A 19,372-nucleotide genomic window follows, 5' to 3' on the forward strand; every position below is an offset into this window, starting at 1 on the left:
ACAACGGGTCAAGCACCTTAATCCAAATCATGGTAGTAGTGGAAGACCGTCGAAGGTATGTCATTTCTTGGAGATATAACGTGTGGTGTCATGCGAATGATGTTTTATCGCTCGATCGCGGTGCTTTACAGGCCAGTTATACTGAGCTGTTTTCTTCGGACAAGTGAACGACGAGCGATTAGGGATATTTTTATTATCAAGCGTCGGGGTCAAGTATGGTATAAACGTGAAACTGCCGGACCCAGCTAGCCAAGCAGTCGGCGTCATCCTCTCAGTGTGGTAGAATGGCTGGCCTCTGTCCCGGGGTGTAATTCGGTGGTCGCTACATCGCGCAGGGCCAAGGGGGTCGAATAAAATCAATTGGCCCCTCGGAATTCGTCGACGCACCCTGCGTGCAGAAGGTAGAAGAAAGAAGAACAGTGAGGATGGAGAGCGGTAAAAGAAAGAGAGGCACGATCTGCAGGGGAGAGAGATAAAATGAGTCGGAGAAACCACTTCGATACGTACAAATTGATTGATACGTTTCCGTCCCGGCTGCTCGCTTATCCCTCTTATACCTCGAAGCTTCCACCAACCCCTCCAAAGGGACTTCCTTTAGTCCTCTTCGTCGTTGTTTCCGTCTGTCGATAGTTTTATCCTCGCGTGTAACAAGTCCGAGTGAAGATAATAGACGCGAAATGACAGTGACAAGTGGTGTTAAGTCGAAGATCTTTCGATACCCGCATGTGGCCAATTTCCCACCAATTACCAGCCCAATATACTCCAACGCTGAAAATGGACTTCGCTGTAAGTTGTACACTGTGTTCTACATTTCAAACCATCAAAACCCCCGAAAGTTAGTTTAGTTCAGACCAAGTATATGAATTGTTTGACTTTTTGTTCGGGCGTTAACTCGATCCTTGACGAATTGAATTGTTTGCAGAATCGTACATGCTGACGGAATTTTGGAAACAAATTATATGCTTACTCGACATAACTAGTTAAGCTTCATTTTCCGATTCAATAAACTGAGCCTCGCCTCGGTCTAATCTGTCTGAATACAAAGGGAAAAGCAGTAAAGAAAAGGACCAATTTGGGACTAATCTCAAGGATGTTACGAACTAGTCGATGAGATCAGAGGAAGAGCACTGTGCCAGCTATACCGCAAATCCAACTAAGCCCACCGTGATGTTACTACGACCAGGATTGAGGGTTCTTCCTTCCTTCCTTCCTTCCTTCCTCCCCGTGCGTGCGTGTGCGTCTCGTTTAAGTACTAAACCATCGATGCCATAAAGACACCCAATATCTTAGTGAGGAGAAGCGAGTGAGCTCGAACGATGTCGAAAGTAGATTTTGGGTGAGAGCGTCGATATCGATTGACTTCGCGGTTCATGGGCTCATTCGATAAACAATGCAGCACTCCGCGCGACTATATATCCCGAAGGGATTAATCGACGGATATCAGGGCATTTTCTCTGGCCATGCTAATTCAGCGTACTCTATGACCGTTAAAATTCTTAGTTTAGAAGGTAGAAATTATTATATTCAAAGTTTACGATGATTGGAAAAACCAGGAAATCACTAACCAGTGCTCGCATTAAAGAGGATGACGAAATGGATCATTGAATAGTCGCTTATTGGGAGTTTATTTGGAGAGAATCCCGAGGGACTGGATCATTTTCCCGATTATTACACGAAGAAGATTCAGTGATCGAGTTGATTGAGGGATGACTCGGAAGTTGCTTAGCCGAGCGCCGACTCATAGGTTGCTCTTGTTCAGTGTGAACAGTTATTAGAGGGGTCGGCACGTGAGGATTCTTCACAAGGGCTGGTTTGCTGGCTGCCTGGCACCCCTCTGCCGTTGCCGTTTATGAGCTTTCAACCCTGCTGGCAGCTAGCTAGCTCACTCCAGAGAACAAACCCGCAGTTATTATGGAGTGATTTCTACGGCACCACCGCGCACGTCAGCCCCGCGAGGAGCACAAAGCCGGAAAGAATCAGAAGTATTGAATGCCTGTGCGTGCAGCTGACAGGCCGGTAGTAGAATTTCCATCTCACAATCAGCTTCAGCAGTGGCTACTAGTACTCAACTAAAATCTGACAAATTACTACCATCCCTCGTACCAACGTTTCAGAACTTGGTTATCGACACGCGAAGTGCACTTAGGTGGCTGGAATTAGTGTGACGATACCACGAAAAATTCAGGACATTCAGATTTGACATGCTGCAAAAGGGGTTTGTCTACCACATCATTCATAATGAAGCTATTTCATTCATTGTTTAATTTCCTTCTTTTCCTGCTACCAACTTACCTTCTTCGTCACTGCCAATCATCGCGTATCTTTCGTATCCGGTCAGGTTTCGAACGGCGCCAAGACCGAAATCGTCCTTGGTCCATTGAACAGGACCTTTTTGATGGACAACGCGACAGGGGAGAGTGACTTCGGACCCGATGACGGCGGTTTGATCTTGCGGGTCGGTTACAATTCTCTGAAAAAGCATTTCCGTTGTTGACACTGTCCTCGATGTGGTGACCAACGACGATGACCAACTCGACCTCGCGTGTCCCGTCGCACCTCCAGCAAATTCGTCTCCTCTCCCTTCCGACGTGCAGAACGTCAATAGGATCCAACCCACCAAGAGGATCGAATTGCCGACGATTCCACCGCATCGATTCCTGCAATGATAAAAATTGAGGACACAGATTAGGACCAGTGGAGAAATAACATTATGGTTATTGTTGGCGAAGACATGCGACGCCTTTGATTTATTCTCCAATTCCGCAATCATCACCTTGCAAAATGTTTGCCGCAAGAACGCAACACATGGATGATTCGAATTGGGGTACTCTGAGAACTGTCTCTCAGAACTCTCTTTCCACACGCGACACAGTCTATCAATTAGAAGGAAGGAAGAGAAATGGGGGTTGGTTAGGGTCAGAAGGGGGTTTATGAGTCGACGTGGAAAGCCTGGTATACTGGAAACGCACGATGTTTCTACCAGATAAGTTCCGAGAACGGAACTCAACGTTCGACCGGTGAGTGTATTAAATAAGTGAATAGCTGATGGAAGGAGGCGGATCGATATTACGAAGAGAATTGTTCTTTTCGGTACGCATGTCAGATTGTATCAATCAACAAACGGGAAGACATCGCACGGGGAATTCCCTCAGCGTGTTATCATTTCGTGAGGGCACGATAAGACCCATTCGTTCATTCGTGATGTCCAACAATGTGCAACGATAACGAATACGACGTCGAACCGGATGAATACCAGAGTCGTAAGTCGTCGGACGGCGGACACCGCACAAGTACAATTATTCGAATTATCCTTTATTATTCACGACGTATTCAAACCCTCAACTATCAACTCCTCACCGCGGTTATTATCCTATTGAGCTTATAAGACGCTCACGCTAGTCGCCACTCACTCGCGGGAAGTATCTGCACGGACGTTGGTGGTGCATACAATTTTCATTAAACCACACTCTGCAGGTACATTGTACAGTATGTGCGTTAAGCACTAACCGGAATTCATTACGGAGGAGAATCTAGTCTCATGGGATGTATCGTCTACTATGTTACTTTTACCAGGAGGAACGATGTCGGTGAAAATTATGTCGATGTTTTAGTCTGGTTGGAGTTGTGATGTAATTTGGTAGACCGCCATAACCTGTCCATAAGTCACTCAAATTGAAGACATCAATGGTCAAGTTAATTAGTTATATTGGACCATTTTTTCAACCGCAGTGTTCAGTTGTTCATCCTTGGACCTTAGTTTCTTATACAGTTTAAAAATATTGTTGGAAGGTTAACCGGCTGGATTGGGTTGATCATTCCAGAGCTTGCCAAGAGAAAAATGGAAACCCACGTGGAAACGCTGATCATAAATTGAGTTGCTTACTTGCGACCATACGATCGGATTTAGAATTCCAACTATCTCAGAAGATTGAATAATTCAGAGCAAAAATTATTCGATGCTTGCTGGATGGACTTGCTTTGCGAAAGTGTAAACTAAAAATATAAACGACATCCGGAGTAAGTTTGTCGTAATTTTTAGAAACGATCATGAATATTGATGAGTTTGGGACTTAAAATTTGATGAAATTCCAACTCATCAAGATAAAATAATATGAATAAATTGGCAATTTTGTCGAGGCCGATATCAGGCGTGTTTGAGAATTTCTTCTTTTTTCATTCCTCTTCCCGTGTCCTTTTTTCCTTTCCCTTTCGCCTCCGTATTCCAGCGGGTCGATCCCGTTGATTTCCGTGACGGATAGCCCCCCGGGAAGTTAAGGAATTCTGGTCTGTGTCGTTAGGCCCGTAGTAAATCGACGTGTATTGGTATAGGTGAGCATTACCGCCTTCATGCCATTGGGGAGTTGCTCTACCATCCCTGTGGCGGCAGTGGACCGTGGGCCATGGCTCCTCCGGCATTGAGGGTAAGTCTGGCTTTCCGGTAAACAAACTATACGGATCCCTCGAAAGTAAACAATCAATTAGCACCAGCCAGCCAACCATTAACGTGGCCGTTCCCGCAAGATCTCCGTCTTCGCGGACCATCCCTCTTCTCTTCTCCTCTCCTCTCCTATCCTCGCTTCTATCCGCTCCACCACCAACTTCTCTCTTCGTTTTCCGCCTGGCGATGTCTCGGGGGAAATTTTACCCCTCAAAGATAATCTTGGATTCGAAGCTTGTTGGTAAAACAATTTTCAAGAAATATACCTGCAACCACGCGGTTTTCTTCAACACCTGAACAAGTTTATCCCTACTGCTTTTTTTTTTTTTTGATTCTTATTTTTTAAGATCATCCCTCGTTCTGCCTGCATCATTGCTTCTTCGCTTGTTCATCACGTTTCTTATCCGTCAGTACAATCTTAAATTTTGACTTTTTTCATCTCAATTTTAGGAACCTTGGAACCTTTAAGATACTTATAAAGAAGCATTGTACACCTCGAAAACGCGGGGAAGCAAACCTCCTATACCGCTCAAGCGATCAGACTGAAACTTGGGCAATTAATGCCTTATTTTGGTGTACAACGGGTCTTTATAAGCACCTTAAGTAAATATCCGATTGAGTATATACCATTCATTCAGATCTTGACATCCTAAGGTTCGATTAGTTGAATTTCGAAGCTTTCCGATTTCCGCACGCATTTTTTCAATAGTCAAATTTTCTAATGAAACTCAAACGTTTCATCATTCATTTCCAAGTAGCTACAATAACTTTACTTCATGAACTGTTACCGTCACACCCTTCGAACCCGATAACCATAACTGGTTATCCTATCATCTCTCAATCTTTTTGCCTTTCTACGTACGTATAAGGTGATCGTAATCGAGGAAGCGCGGCGGAATTGAAGTATAAAACTGAACGTCTTCAGGTCTGTGCCGCGGCGCGGCGCCGTTACGGTAATTTAATGGATCTCGGGCAGCATCCGTCGTCCGCGGTCCATGGACCAGAAGAATGGTAACGAACCCATCAACGTTAACGATCAATTTGTACGTTGTTAACTACCGATACTTTTTATCGAGTTACTTCCGGTACGATGGTGCAGCCTCCACGCTGCGGGTACCTAGTTATGCGGAGCACAAGAGTCACTCTCTATCCATCCATAGAACGAGCTGACGTCATATTGTTGAACCGAAAAACTTGCGAGCTGGGCTCTGAGTTCGGTCAGAGTCTAACGAGTAAATCAACTCCTCGGTCTAAATTGGATAGGAAGTCACTTTTTCCCATCCTTCTTCTTTTTCTCTCCTTCTTCGAGGTGGAAAGAAAGGCAACAGCTTATATAAGAAGCAAGCCACCCTCGAGCCGATTATCAGAGAAAGATAGACAAAACTAGCTGACCATGTATGTCAATTTTCAACCAACAGTGCAGATTCCAGTCTACGAAAAGAATGGCGGCGAATTATCACATGTGGAAAGAAGCAGCAGACATGATGAAACTTTCCGGCACTCCTGGCAGCCTGGATCAAAGCCGCCGGCAAAGTTTCGAGTTTGTAGGACGAAATCCTACGCGAGTCGTAGGTTATACTACACAAATTTCAAGATTCCCAGAGAGTTTCCGTGGGGCTGAGGGGGTGGGGGGAGGTTTAGCTTGCTTTTCAGCCACAGAACCGCGCGCGGTATTTTCTGCATGTATACGCTGCCGCTGCTGCTGCTGCAGGGGTTGAAAAACTCTCCGACGACTCATATTATTATACCCGGTGCAGGAAAGGGCGGGCGCTGCGTGAAAAGCCGTAGAAGTTAAGGGGTCGACCGGTACGAGTTTGTAACTCTGATGAATGGAGGCAAATATACGTATAGATATACCGAGTCACGGTCTGGCCACGTGGTAATTATTTTCTTCTCAAATGAGAGCTCGATGGTTTTTCTATTTCTTTGATTTTTTTTTTAGTTTTTTTTTTTTTTTTTTTTTCATTCTGCCTTTCAAACCAAGACAGCTAATTACCGACACAGCATCAATGAAAGGGTTCTACTTTTTCGAGCACCAAGTTTTTCGTTTTCTCATCATCAACGATTGGGTCAAAATGGGCAAATCACCTTTGAAGGACTCTCGCCTAATTTGATTAGAGAAGGTTAGTCACAAAAACGATTTCTCTTCAACCGAGTTATTCGAGCGTGATTACCTGATTAGTGATCAGTTTAGGATTCGGTTAGTATATTCGTTGGTATTAAACTGATTATGGGGAAACTGAAAATTCATCTTGCACAGTGTTTCAATTGATCTCCGAGCGAAGAGAGAACAAACCCCCCCCCCCCCCCCCCCCCCGCCAAAAAAAAAAGAAAAACAAAACACATTCACCCAGAATTTATTAGTTGCATGATATCGTAACTTCCGATACTTTTTACTTCAACGTTTCTTCTTCATTCTCATTCTCATTGTTGTCCCCGTTCTTGTTTCGTCATTTTTTTTCTTCTCTCATCTTCAAATTCATTTTGATATAAATTGCGAATCGCGGTTTGTTTCCACGCGTCGTCGAATCCACGTCCAATTACGTCTGGGTTAATAATTACAACGTGGCCTAATTAGCGAGGTTAATCCGGTGTACGGCAACGCAACTCCCCTCCTCCTCCCCCTCGGCGCCTCGTCAACGACAAACTGGATACGATATAACGTATGTATATACATACCTATATATAAATACATATATATACCCACCCTGCATCACCTTCGTGCGTAGTATCGCGTAACAAGTGCTTTGTACATATGCATAGGTCTATGCATCAACACATATGACATACACAAATCCATTCTCTAACATTTTCGCGACGCTCATTGTCAGTATGCTCGAGCGATAGTAAACGTAACAACAATATATCATTGATTAGGAAAAACTAATATACCCTGCGTGTGTATAATATGTATTACCCTACAGTATAGGCAGAGCAGAGAGTGAAGTCCTGACGAGCTCATCAAATCGCTAGAAATTGGCATTATGCATAACTGTGGCCAGGCCAGTCGCTCTTTATGATCACATACCGCGTTTCTGTTTGCCTCGATTATCGCCTCGTTCTGCAATGCAGGACATCATCCGGTCAGTCTTGTAGCTCAAAATCAGTTTTCACCTTACTTTTTACAGTTAAAAATCATTCCCTCTTTCAATTTACAAATTAAAACAGTTGTGAATCGTATACATATATATATATATATATATGTACAACAATTTTCATTTGGGTACTAAATTTAAATTCGTAGATTCCCCTTTTCTTCACAATTTCCATAGCGCAATTTTAATTCGATCCGCATCCTGAGACAAGTTATGTGAAATAAAAACTGCTTATTGATCAAAATCTAACTAAGCTTTTGATACTCACATGAAAAACTATATTTTTCATACAATTATATCTGTAATTTGAACATAATATTTTTTGCCCAAGTACAAACTTTGGTGAAAAATCAGTGACTACTCTAGAATCAAAGTGGAATGAAAAAACTTCAGAAATTCGCAGGTGAATCTTTCGACAAAAAAAAATTCACATTGTAAACAGTTCTCTTTCAGAGCGTTGCGTAATACAGGCAAGAGTTTAAAAAAAAAAAAAAAAAAAATTACAGACCTTTTCCGACAATCACTGTCACAATTACGGTCGTCGGTATTGAATGACTGTTGTTTAAAGGTAATTCCATTCAGCGGAGAAAGCTGTTTCTCGTTTTGAGGGGCGCGTGCATAAGGCGCGTTTGTACGGTGGAGCTTTCATCATGTAACTCATTCGGGTTTCGCGCGTGTTTTCGAAAGTGTTGGGTGGTGAGTCGGTTGGTTTGTTAGTTGCGTGTCGCGTGACACCCGCTCCTTGACACCTGGCTGTCTTTTTTTCACACCTCTGGGTTTCACCCCCGTAAAACCCAGCCCGTTTTCTCTGTGGAAAATTCCGAGTGAGTAAAAGACTCCCACTAGGCACCACCCACGCGGATGGTTTCAGAATAAGGGTGCTTGGGGGGTTGGTTGGGCTGTGCCTTCCTTCCTTCCTTCCTTTCTATGCTCAGAAATTAATTTAACCGTCGAAAACCAGAGAGCATTAGCGCCCCCGTGCGTCATCTTTCATCAGCATAAAGCTTCGTTTCGTTTCAGGACGCGCAAACGTCGTCGGGAGAAAGTCACGTGCCTCCCAATGACGATGGGACACCGTTAAACCAGTAGACAGGGTGGCGAATTTTAAACGATTCATTCGAATATTTCAACCCTTCAAATTCACCCGCTGCCTGCTTATTCAATACAACGACGGAATTTTCCTCATTTTCCAATAAACGACAGTTACTTCCAGTACCTGCATGTCTTCTCTCTGCTTCTTACGAGAAAGATTAACAAAATTGTAACAAATCGATCTCGTTAGCGATTCGTTAACCATGACCGCGTCTGTGTTACAGTTGAAAGAAGATGAAAAAGAAAAAAAAAAAGAAGGAATAGTACCGCGTTTCGCCAACAGGCGGCGTAACGATCGCCTCCTGTCCCGGAGTCGATGTAACTTTTCAAATAATCGTTACCCAGTGGAATAGCAACGTTCAAAATTTTTTCTTACGATATTCAATGATAATTTTTTTAGTTTCTTCGTTTGTTCAATCTACAATGCGTTACGTTAAAGCAGACAAAAAAAAACACTATCCACTAATCCCGATTAATAATAAATTTTTCGGTACTATTATTCAGCTTAGATTTTACTGTACACACTGTACAAGACGATATGGACGAAGAGGCATTCTCTGCGTTCCAACTTTGTCTCACACTCCTTGGTAAATGGCATTCAGACGTCGGCACGGAATGGCCGCGCTTCGTTGCTCTGCAATTAATATTTCATTCGAATCGACGACTGGCTTGGCTTGGCTTGGCTTGGCTTGGCTTGGCTCGTGGGTCGCTCCTTCATCCCTTGTAGACTACAGTGTCCGAATGTGCCTATGTATAAATCGACCACCCCTGTAATCCTGGGCTATAGATAGAGAAGGCCAAGGCTCCAACTTCGTGGCGTAGAGCTCGCGGTGGATTCCGACTACCCGCATCCATGTACGAGCCTAGTGGCGACGAATTAACCGAATTCGCATTCCCCGACTTTTCCCAGCCGCAAATTCAAGCCGACTCCGACTCATCCCTCCTGATACCGCTGCTTCTGACAAAGTCCCCCAACACACGAATATCTCGCGCCTGCGCACGAACTCCAAACGTACAACAAGTTTCTCTCAGATTTCCATTTTCGTTGTTACTATATTTCGAATGCTGTTTCACCACCCTTCTGTGCTTTGCTTTAAAGCACGTGATGTATGTAAAACAGTGGTTCTAGTAAAATTTTGATGATGAAATCAGTCTCGTCAAGAGTAAAATCGTTTTTTGCATTAGTTAACTAAGATGAGAGAGACTGCCCTAACGGGATAAATTCAAATGCTGTATATTTTCATTTAATTTTGTGAAATACTGATCACTTATACGACGAAAAAACAAAATCTTGACAATGTTTTTAAAAAACCCGGGAAATAATTTTTTTTAATTCACCGTTTAACCCGAGAGAAGAATCGATTTATTTCCGCTACAGGTTCCCGTATAATAAGGGATTGAATCAAGCGTAGTATAACATCGACTAACAGGCTTGTCCTCGATCTCAGAAGAGTATAAGCTAATCTCGGCATTGTATCGTGTATGTAACATCAGATTAACAAAGTTATCCTGACACACCCTCATGACGGAGGTGGAGAGAGTGAGAAAAATAGTGATTATAAAAATGGGGACAGAGGGTTCGGGTGAAAAGAAACACGAGGTGAAAGGGAAAGATTGAGGAAGCAGAAAAAATAGGTAATGAAAGAAAAAAGAAAAAATTTATACGAAACAAATATGGTCGCTACAATCGATGAAGTCTAATCATCATGGGGTTGAAAAAAAAAAAAAAAAAAAAAAAATTGAGCTTACAACTTGTTACTTGGAAGTTATAATATTTGGTTTGATATTGCATGCCTCCCCCAATGCCCTGCTTTTTATCAAAATTGTTTCCCATATCAAATTTTTTTTTCATATATATATTACTTTTATAAGCTTGTCTTCAATTTTGCGATTTGTCTGACCCAAGCAAAGGCGTATACCGTATGGGCGAAACGGGTAGAAAGAATGGTAAAAATGGTTGGTAAACTTGAGTTAGCGATACTAGGGTTCCTCGGGGTGAAACGAGGAAGACGAATAGTCGGAACGAGGAGTGTGGACACCGCAGTGTCGTCTTCTCGGCGGTGCAAGAATTCCGCTGCGAACATTGATAAACGTCGTCAGGAGGTGGGGAGGAGGGCTTTTATTGTGCCGGATGGAACTCGGCGGGCTGTGCCTTTATCTAGGAGGTTAGAGAGGGGGAGGGAAGGGGAAAAAAGGAGAGAGAAAGAGAGCCATAAAGATCATGGGGACCCGGTGAAAAATCTCCCAAGTCCTTTCGCCGATCAATCCGAATCCGACACTCCCAACGACCCCCGCAAACTCGAAGAAACTCACGAGCGTGGCTTGTGGCTGGCTACAAATCACCCCTAAATCAAGGATCCGACGACTCGAGTTGAAGGAATAATCGCCCTTTCCTGTGTGGATCGCATCGTAACGTGTGTAAAATTGTCAAGGATAAAGATGTAATGCACAGTCATTGGTAACTGGTGAATTCCGGCGGCAGATTCCTACTACCGACACTTACCGACATCTTACCCAGGCTCAAAAAGAACTCTCATAGCTATACTACTGTGACGATTTAATTTTTCCCACTTTTCAGGGAACCGTCTATAATTCAGGATTTATTAGCAGAGGCCCCCACCCCCCTTCCTCCACCCCCGCTTTTTCTCTCTTTTTACTCGCGTTCGATTTTAATTACTACGCTCGGTTACAGCGATGAATTATTACAAATCTTTTCTTATTTGACGACTTTTCGAATTAGAAAAGTATGCGCTGATTTTCTTGCTTGCACAGCAAATCGACAAACGTTCAAATTTATTATTTCTTTTTATATGGAATTTCAATGTATCAATGGCGCTTGCGGTATGAAAAAATGAGATATCAGGTATAAATGTGAAATGTTACAGTAATTTTGCTAATTAATAAAGAACGATCATTTTATTTGAAACAGATGGAAAAAAAAATAATTGTATCAAAATAAGAAATCTACAACATCGATTACTCAGAACGTGCCACATCGAAAGAAGTTTCTAATTTTGGTTACTTTGTATTTTGCAATTTTTACCATAAACAAAAATTATTATACTTCTCGGTTGAAAAATGAAAAAGGAGTTTTGTAACCGTAACTAGTATTCTTTTCCCGTTGATCTACCCGAACAGATTTAACGTTCGTGAAAACCAAAAAATTTAGTATTGACATGTACAATGATACTCAATAGTTATACTTGTACCAAATTTTCTTCTAATTCCAACAATATTATATTAGTTAAGAGGAAGTTGCTAACAAGGGGTGAAGTTGTGCACGTGTATCGACACTTGATCATTTGTAGGTAATAATTATACACGCTCACAGGGTAAAACAGGACGGAGGAACTTGATATACGTATCAATTTTCACCAATTAATATTCTATCCCGTTGATTTGTGTGTACAAAACACATTCACACGCACACAGAGACTGTACAAAGAGATTATATATATACATACACACATATATATATATATATACATATAGATCACATTGCCTCCTTTTACCTATTTCTGCATAGTGTAACATAATTTAATGAAATCTCCGGTTCTCATATATACATAACATGCATATATATAATATAACACGTAAAAGGGGTCGATGTGCTCTGCGGCTATACCTATAATAGTATATATACATTATACTGAGCCAGGCGAGCCAATTATACTACCCCAGGCTCATCAACTGTCATTGTTATAACGTAATTGTATACGTAACAAATAAACGTTTTGGATACAGATATAGGCTGTTGGGGGTTCGTTCGTTCGTTCATTCGTTCGTTGGTGTATACAACACATAATAGCTGACGTATAAAATCCCAAGCGAATTTCCTCGAACAATTACCGCTATCGTTGCACACACCTTGAATCATGTGTTACTTCCTCGGCGTTTGTCTGTGGAAAGTTCTTTTCTTTTTTTCTATTTCATTTTTATGTTTATCGTTTTTAAACGGATATCATTTGTATTCTCACTAGTATCAATTACACTGGTAATTGTTGCCCTTGATATTCGAGTGGTTTTCATGAGATTTTATGTCAACGACTCTAAGAGTAAGCGTAGGTTTTCGAAATTGGCTCCAGTTATTTATTTTATCGCCATTTTCATATATGACTTCAAAGAGCAATATTTAAACGAAAGATTCAATTTTTTGTCAATGTCTAAAGATAATAAAAAATAAAGAAATTCAGTCGAGTTAGCGTGGAATACCTCATACGTACACACATACAGACAACACACCGATAAAATATATCTCCCATTTCTCGTTAATAGGCTATTTCTTACGAAGTCTGCGGAGGTCTAGATAGAAACACGACAGGACAGGCCATTAAGTAATGAACGGTAAACTAAAGCGACGACTCGTGGAGGAAGGAAAACTCGCCGACACAACAGGGAACAGCAGCAGGGAATAAGGGATGAAAAATAGAGAGACAAAGATGCGGGAGAAAATGAGAGAGGAGGGTTGATTTTTGAACGCGTGACGCGTACAAAAAATAAAGAAAAAAAATAATCGAGGACCTCAGTGCAGAGTCAAAAACTTTCGATTAACTTTCAACAATTTTACTAAAAAACCAAATTATCATTTTTCTATTCTTTAGCAGTCAATTTAATATATAATTGCCATTTGTCGGTGCCCATGTTTCAAAATTAAATACATCAACGATGCGAATATGGTTGAATAAAAAGGGGGGAAAAAAAAAAAGAAAAGAAAAGAAAAAAAAAATTGTTACATCGAATTTGTAGTCGAAGTTAGTAGTTATTCAAAATAATAAAACGTGCCCCCATATTCGTAGAATGAAATCTAACGCATTCGATTACAGTTTTTAGAAACCGTTTCAAAACCGTTATTTCAAATTTCACAAATAATTCTAATTCTCAAAGTTTTTTAGGGGCTAGAAAATTTGACGAAAACTCAAACCGCGATTATTTCTCAACGATATTAATAAAAATGTTTAATTTTTTTCGAACTAAAACTATCTCGAATTCACTCCGATTCCGAATCCACAATTACTCGTCTCCTTGTCTCCTTTAATTTCTTCTTCTTCTTCTTCTTTTTTTTTCCCCCGAAGGGTAGATAGTCCCTGTAATATTAGCGACCGAGCGAACAGACTCTGACCGTTTTTGTCCTCTCTTTGCAGGACATACCCAACATCCTATCCTCTTCTTTTATGTCCTTTCTTTTCACCTTCTTTTCTACAAATGTCCCGCGCGTCGTCCTCGTATTCGACACACGATTCCCATTCCCCATCGACAACCCGTAAAACATAGACATAGACGCGGCAACGGAGGCGGTAAGAGCAAGGGAGGAAAAGGAAAAATCCGGGGTTCGGAAGGAGGGTGAGAGGAAGAGAAAGAGGAAGAGGAAGAGGAAGAGTCCGCGGGGCCCTGCGAGAATCCCTCCAGGACCTCTTCCCGCCCTTCTCTTCCGTCTGCGTTTATACACTCGTACACTGCTGCGGAGGGTAGGCGGGCGGGCACGTACGAGGGGTTGGAAAAAGGAAGAGAAGGGAAGCGACGAGGGCATCGATTTCCTCACCCTGGAGGACAGCCGGAGCAGTCTGGAGGGAGGGAGGGAGGGAAAAGGAAGGGAGGCACCTTTCCGCCTCTGTTACTCCCGCAACACGGAGGCTTCATCCTTTATATTATCCAGTAACAAGGGTAAGAATAATAAAAAACCCTCTTCCACCCCCACCCCCACCCCTTTTTGGTATATCCGTACCTACCACCCCTCGCGGCGGAGGGGAAAACTAACGAAAATATTGACTGACGGCTTAATCGGACGTAAGAAAAACATGATCGTTGATTCAGGGTAGTGAAATGGCGGGGATAAGAGGAGAGGAGAGGAGAGAGAAGAGAGGAGAGAGACTGACCCTGGATGCCGTACCGGATCACTGCGCGATATGGATAATATGTAGGATGTATCCTATAGGATATGGAATCAACCCCCTCCCCCCCCCCCCATACTCGTATCGACGACGACGTAATCCTCTCTGCATCGATGTCCAATCTAATCTTCTTCTTCTTTGTTTTCTTATTGTTATTATTATTATTTATGTGTACGATTTTCTTCGTTGCAGGCTTATGTTATGTGCAGGTCAAACAACGAAGAGAGTTCAAAGAGAGGGGGAAAATATGAAGAGAGAGAAAAAAATTTATGGGTAGAAGACAAGAAGAAATGGAAATGGAAGATCTTATACCCTGTTGGAACGATAATTTTTTTCCGTTTTCCTATTTTCTGAGAACTGAGATTGCAAAATATGAGTGTGTACGTGTTTTTTCTATTTTTCTATTTTTTTTTTTTTTTTTAATCTTATTACGATTTACTGAACTTCAAAAAGTTCCAAAATTGCGAAATAACAGTTTTTCCTCGACTTCGATTCATCGCTACGATAACCTTGCTCTAACTTCAAGATGATTACAAATCTTGACGCCGTGAATGATTTAAGAAAGTTCGTAAGTCACGAATGGAATCTATACTTCTTCGTTAATTTTGTATATAATCATCGGACAGTCTTAACATATAATTGAGTATTTGACAAATTTTTTGTTGCAGTAAACTTCTACGTTGACGTTTATTCTGTAAATTTGTGGAAATAAAAAAATATACAGTCTGCTCAAGTTGTAAACAAAACGATCTTTTTAGACGTAAATTTTTCATTTTGAATAGTTTTAAAATTGCATATAAAAAAAAAAAAAAAAAAAAAAATTAAAAAATTTCTGTCTCACCTCTTGTTAAATTTGTTTTTATTCATATTATTGAACTTGAACTATTTATGAAAAAATATAATCGTCGCCTACGAAAATGTATCAATTTCATGATTACTCACAATATGCGCAACTTTTCTTCTTTTCCTTTGTCTTCAATTACTAAATTTTCGGCTCTCGCCGACGATTGATTGAATTCGTTCGAATTTTTTTATTTATGTTGTTGTTGTTGTTGTTGTTGTTGGTTTTATCCTTTTACATAAACATTTCAATCATGGTATAATGTAAATTTATCCACCAGATGATTGCATCCTGTTAGGTTAGTATTATTATTATTATTGTTATTGTTATTATTATTGTGTATTTCGTGAAGTGCACGTAAAAGGATTTGCTGTACGGCGTATGCATAGAGATGAAAGTAATAAAAAAAGAGAGGACATATGACGATGGTAATAATAGGAATAACAACAATAATAAAGAGGATACCGTAGACGAAAAGATAAAGAGAGAGAGAGAGAAGAAAGAGAGGGAGAAAAATAGATGGTAAAAGATTTTCTTCTTACAGCGTTGTGTATCTATAAGGCGATCTAGACTATCTTCACGAAGAAGCTTCCTTTTATTCTTATATTTCTTTTTAGCCTCTCTATTTCCACGATTTCTATATATACTCGTACGGCGATAAATCCTAGGCGAAATCCTCTTCACCCCCCATCACCTTCATAAACCATATAAGATATTCTATATATCTTCGGACAATCATAGAATTTATTTTTCGTTGGGGATGTTATAATATTGTCATGCTTATGATACCACAGTAGCAAAAGTTTAAAAATAATAAACGATTACAATTATTATTGTCATCTTTATCGTTACGATTCAATATTCATATAGACCTGCGTGAATTGTTAGTATTTCAAAGTTATTCCAAAATTGTTTTCGTTAAACTTTCTGTTCTACGTTTGAATAAAACTGAATAATTTGTTAAATTTATATATATATATATATATTAGATTACTATATCCGATGATGAAATTAACGGTAAATCATTAAACACGACGAGGCTGAAGTAAGTAACGTTATTGTGTTGGTTCTGTATCAACAGTTTATTAAATTTCAAATATTTATTAATCACAAAGTTGCAAAATATATCGTCTCTTTCCAAAGATGCATCGTTAAAATAACGTTAAAAATTTCAGCCTGATTAAATATGTAAACTTTCAAATCAGTCGATAATTGATTCTCATTGTAGATGAAATCTTACGGTTAAGAATTCGTAACAATAATTCAGCGAATCAAATATAACCGAGAACAGGAAACATCTATCAACTATATCGGTATCTTCTTTCATCAATTATGAATATTGATAGTTACAATTTCTCGACTCCTTTCCCACCTGAATTACCCTGCAGTAAAATTGGCATTACTGTATCCGCTGATATATACATATATATAGAAGTGTAACTTGATAAATCATTTCCGTGAATCTACGTGTTAACAATTAACCTGAATAAGTCGAGTCGAACGAGACTCTAAAGTACAGAACGAGAATAGCTTTATAGATTCATCTCCAGACTACTCTCAGGCATGAAAGAGTGAGCTGATATATAATTTTCTTATATAAATGTGTGTGAATTTGTATATATTTATATATACAAGGACAGCTTCTGTGGAATTTATTTCCGATAATTTTACTAGTTTGTATATATATATACAGGGTGACTTTGCCTGCCACTGCAGGCTGCTGCATCCCCCTCCGATCGATCGCAGACATGAAACAGGAATCACCCTTGCAGTCCGCAATGCCACCCTGCACGTTTACGTATGTATGTGTATAATATATATATCGTACGCCTGCAACGCGACGTTTTGCGAGTGATGCGATTGGACGCAGGTCAGTATTTGCGAGGGTAGGAAAAAAAAAGCTAATATGAGAAAAAAAAAAAGGTGTGACCTGGTATAAAGTTTGTTCTTTCGAATTTTGCCAAGGCAATCAAATACAATCTTAAAGTCGAATGATGTGAATATGAAGTGATTCTTACTGTTAATTAATTATTTGAATAATTATTCATTAACGAAAGCATTAAAAGTCTATTAGTAATACGCTTTATTGGTAATCGTAGATTGATAATCACCATAGAGTTCCAATCTTTAAAACTATACATAATTGGATATTCGATCAGAAAATCTCACGCTGATTAAAAGACTCGTAAACTTACATGCGACTATGAAAACTTTTAGAGATGATTTTAAGACGAAGTAACGGTTCAAAGAAACTGAAATTTAATAGAAAACGTGCGATACAATATGTAACAACAACAACGTTACAATATGTATACTTGACTTCGTAGGGCAACGAAGTAAAGAGAGGTTGCCTTCTTTATCGACCGTAGATAAAGTCGTATAAACATCCAACTTTAGGAACGAGCAGTGAAAACGTTTTTCTGTAACGAGTTTCCATAAAAGGAAAACGGTGGTGGTTCGGTTGAAGATCGATTCGGGAATAATGGTGGTAACCTACATATTTAAGAGTTGGCCAAAGTTCAATATACATTAAATCGAGGCTGGTTGTGCCGCTGGTGTTTGGTGCCCTATAATGCAGAGGTTACGTCGTAAAATCCACAGCCTATATACGTATATACGTATCCCCGATGCTTCACCATCGCATACGCATTATACATTATACATATGTATATGCATGTATATATAACTATGTACAAGGGGCTCATACTTACCGCGTTAATGGGCGACGCGTGAGCCGTTAAGCGAATATAATCTGCTACCGGTATTTTTGGATTCTAAAACTTTGAGGGGCTTCTGGGTCGAAGCTCGAAGGTCGAAGGTTGAACGCCGCCCGGCTGCCCCCCGTGGTAGGGTCGAAGGTCGCCGGGACCCCTCAGTTAACACTGCCATAAACGAGGAAACTATAAGACCATGCTTTCGAACGCACCGACGCGACCTTATTCCCCAAGCTTTGCTATTACAGGGACGAGAAAGATGGCGCCACATTATTTTTATGCAAACTCCAATCGAGCATTTTATTATTTCTCCATGGATCACGATTTTCGCGAAACGGTTTTGCGCAGGGAGATGAGGTCCTACCTTTCACAGAAAGTTTTTAAAGATTCCTTTTCAAATTTGGTCATTCTTTCATTTTTATAGAAGCATGGGGCTACCGATCCTTCAGATTTAAACAAGGTTTGATTACAAAGTCTAAAAGAAGTTATCCGATATCTGCATGTACATAAAGGATTATTATGCAGCCTTTCTTCGTTATCTTCATTCTCATTTTAGGAGGATACTAGATGAAAATAATCGGCACGGAATCGAGCCTGGTATGAAAATAATTTTATACCATTTTGGCAGCAGTTGATCACTGTATCCGCACAAAGCGATAAAAGAACCCCGATTTTTAGAGCCATTTCTTACACTTTCTTTCTCTCTTACGATTCGACGCCCTACAGCTTCAGAGAAAATTGGTCATAAACCACTTCGATCGCATGATTCGACGATTCGCTCGTTTTTCAAAGATTCTTTGTTCGGTTTGGGCTCGGTTTTTCTTGCACCATTTTTCTACCAATAAACGATTCATAATGACTCAAGTGCTCGTGTCGACGGGATTCTTGGGAAAAGTTTATCGCCGAGGGACTTTGATTTCCAACTTCAGTAATGGCGGTAGTGCCAAGGTGATTTGCACATTCTTCATACGTATACAATGAACACAAAAATCGATACGTACCTCGAGATGATCGAAGCAAAAATTTTTAATCAACCACTATCAAGAAAAATCCTGCAGATAACAGATACTAAGAAAATAGTTTCGTTGATTTTCACATCATAAGGAATGATCACTAACGATTTAAAGCGCAATGTCGACGTGCTCAAGCTGATTTTAATTTTCGTTTCGATTCTTTTCCCCTAATCGCTTAGCTGCCAGACACCGATTTTCGAGACAAAGAAAACTGATTCAAACAAGAATTACAGTTCCTGATGTTTGAATAGCCGTCTTCACTCTAAAATAAGCTGCGGAAATCTGGGACAA

The 19,372-nt window shown here is 40.4% G+C and overlaps 1 protein-coding gene across 1 annotated transcript in view; it reads right to left on the reverse strand.

Annotated features, from left to right (window-relative positions):
- LOC124414781 (irregular chiasm C-roughest protein-like) overlaps positions 1 to 19,372 on the reverse strand; it is an 86,846-nt gene that overhangs the window by 27,339 nt on the left and 40,135 nt on the right. The window contains exon 2 of the mRNA XM_046895854.1: positions 2,293 to 2,657. Within this exon, the coding sequence (XP_046751810.1) occupies positions 2,293 to 2,657 (365 nt within the window). The remainder of the gene's footprint in view (positions 1 to 2,292; positions 2,658 to 19,372) is intronic.

The sequence above is a fragment of the Diprion similis genome, chromosome 14, assembly GCF_021155765.1.
Source record: "Diprion similis isolate iyDipSimi1 chromosome 14, iyDipSimi1.1, whole genome shotgun sequence".
NCBI classification, from domain to species: Eukaryota; Metazoa; Arthropoda; class Insecta; order Hymenoptera; family Diprionidae; genus Diprion; species Diprion similis.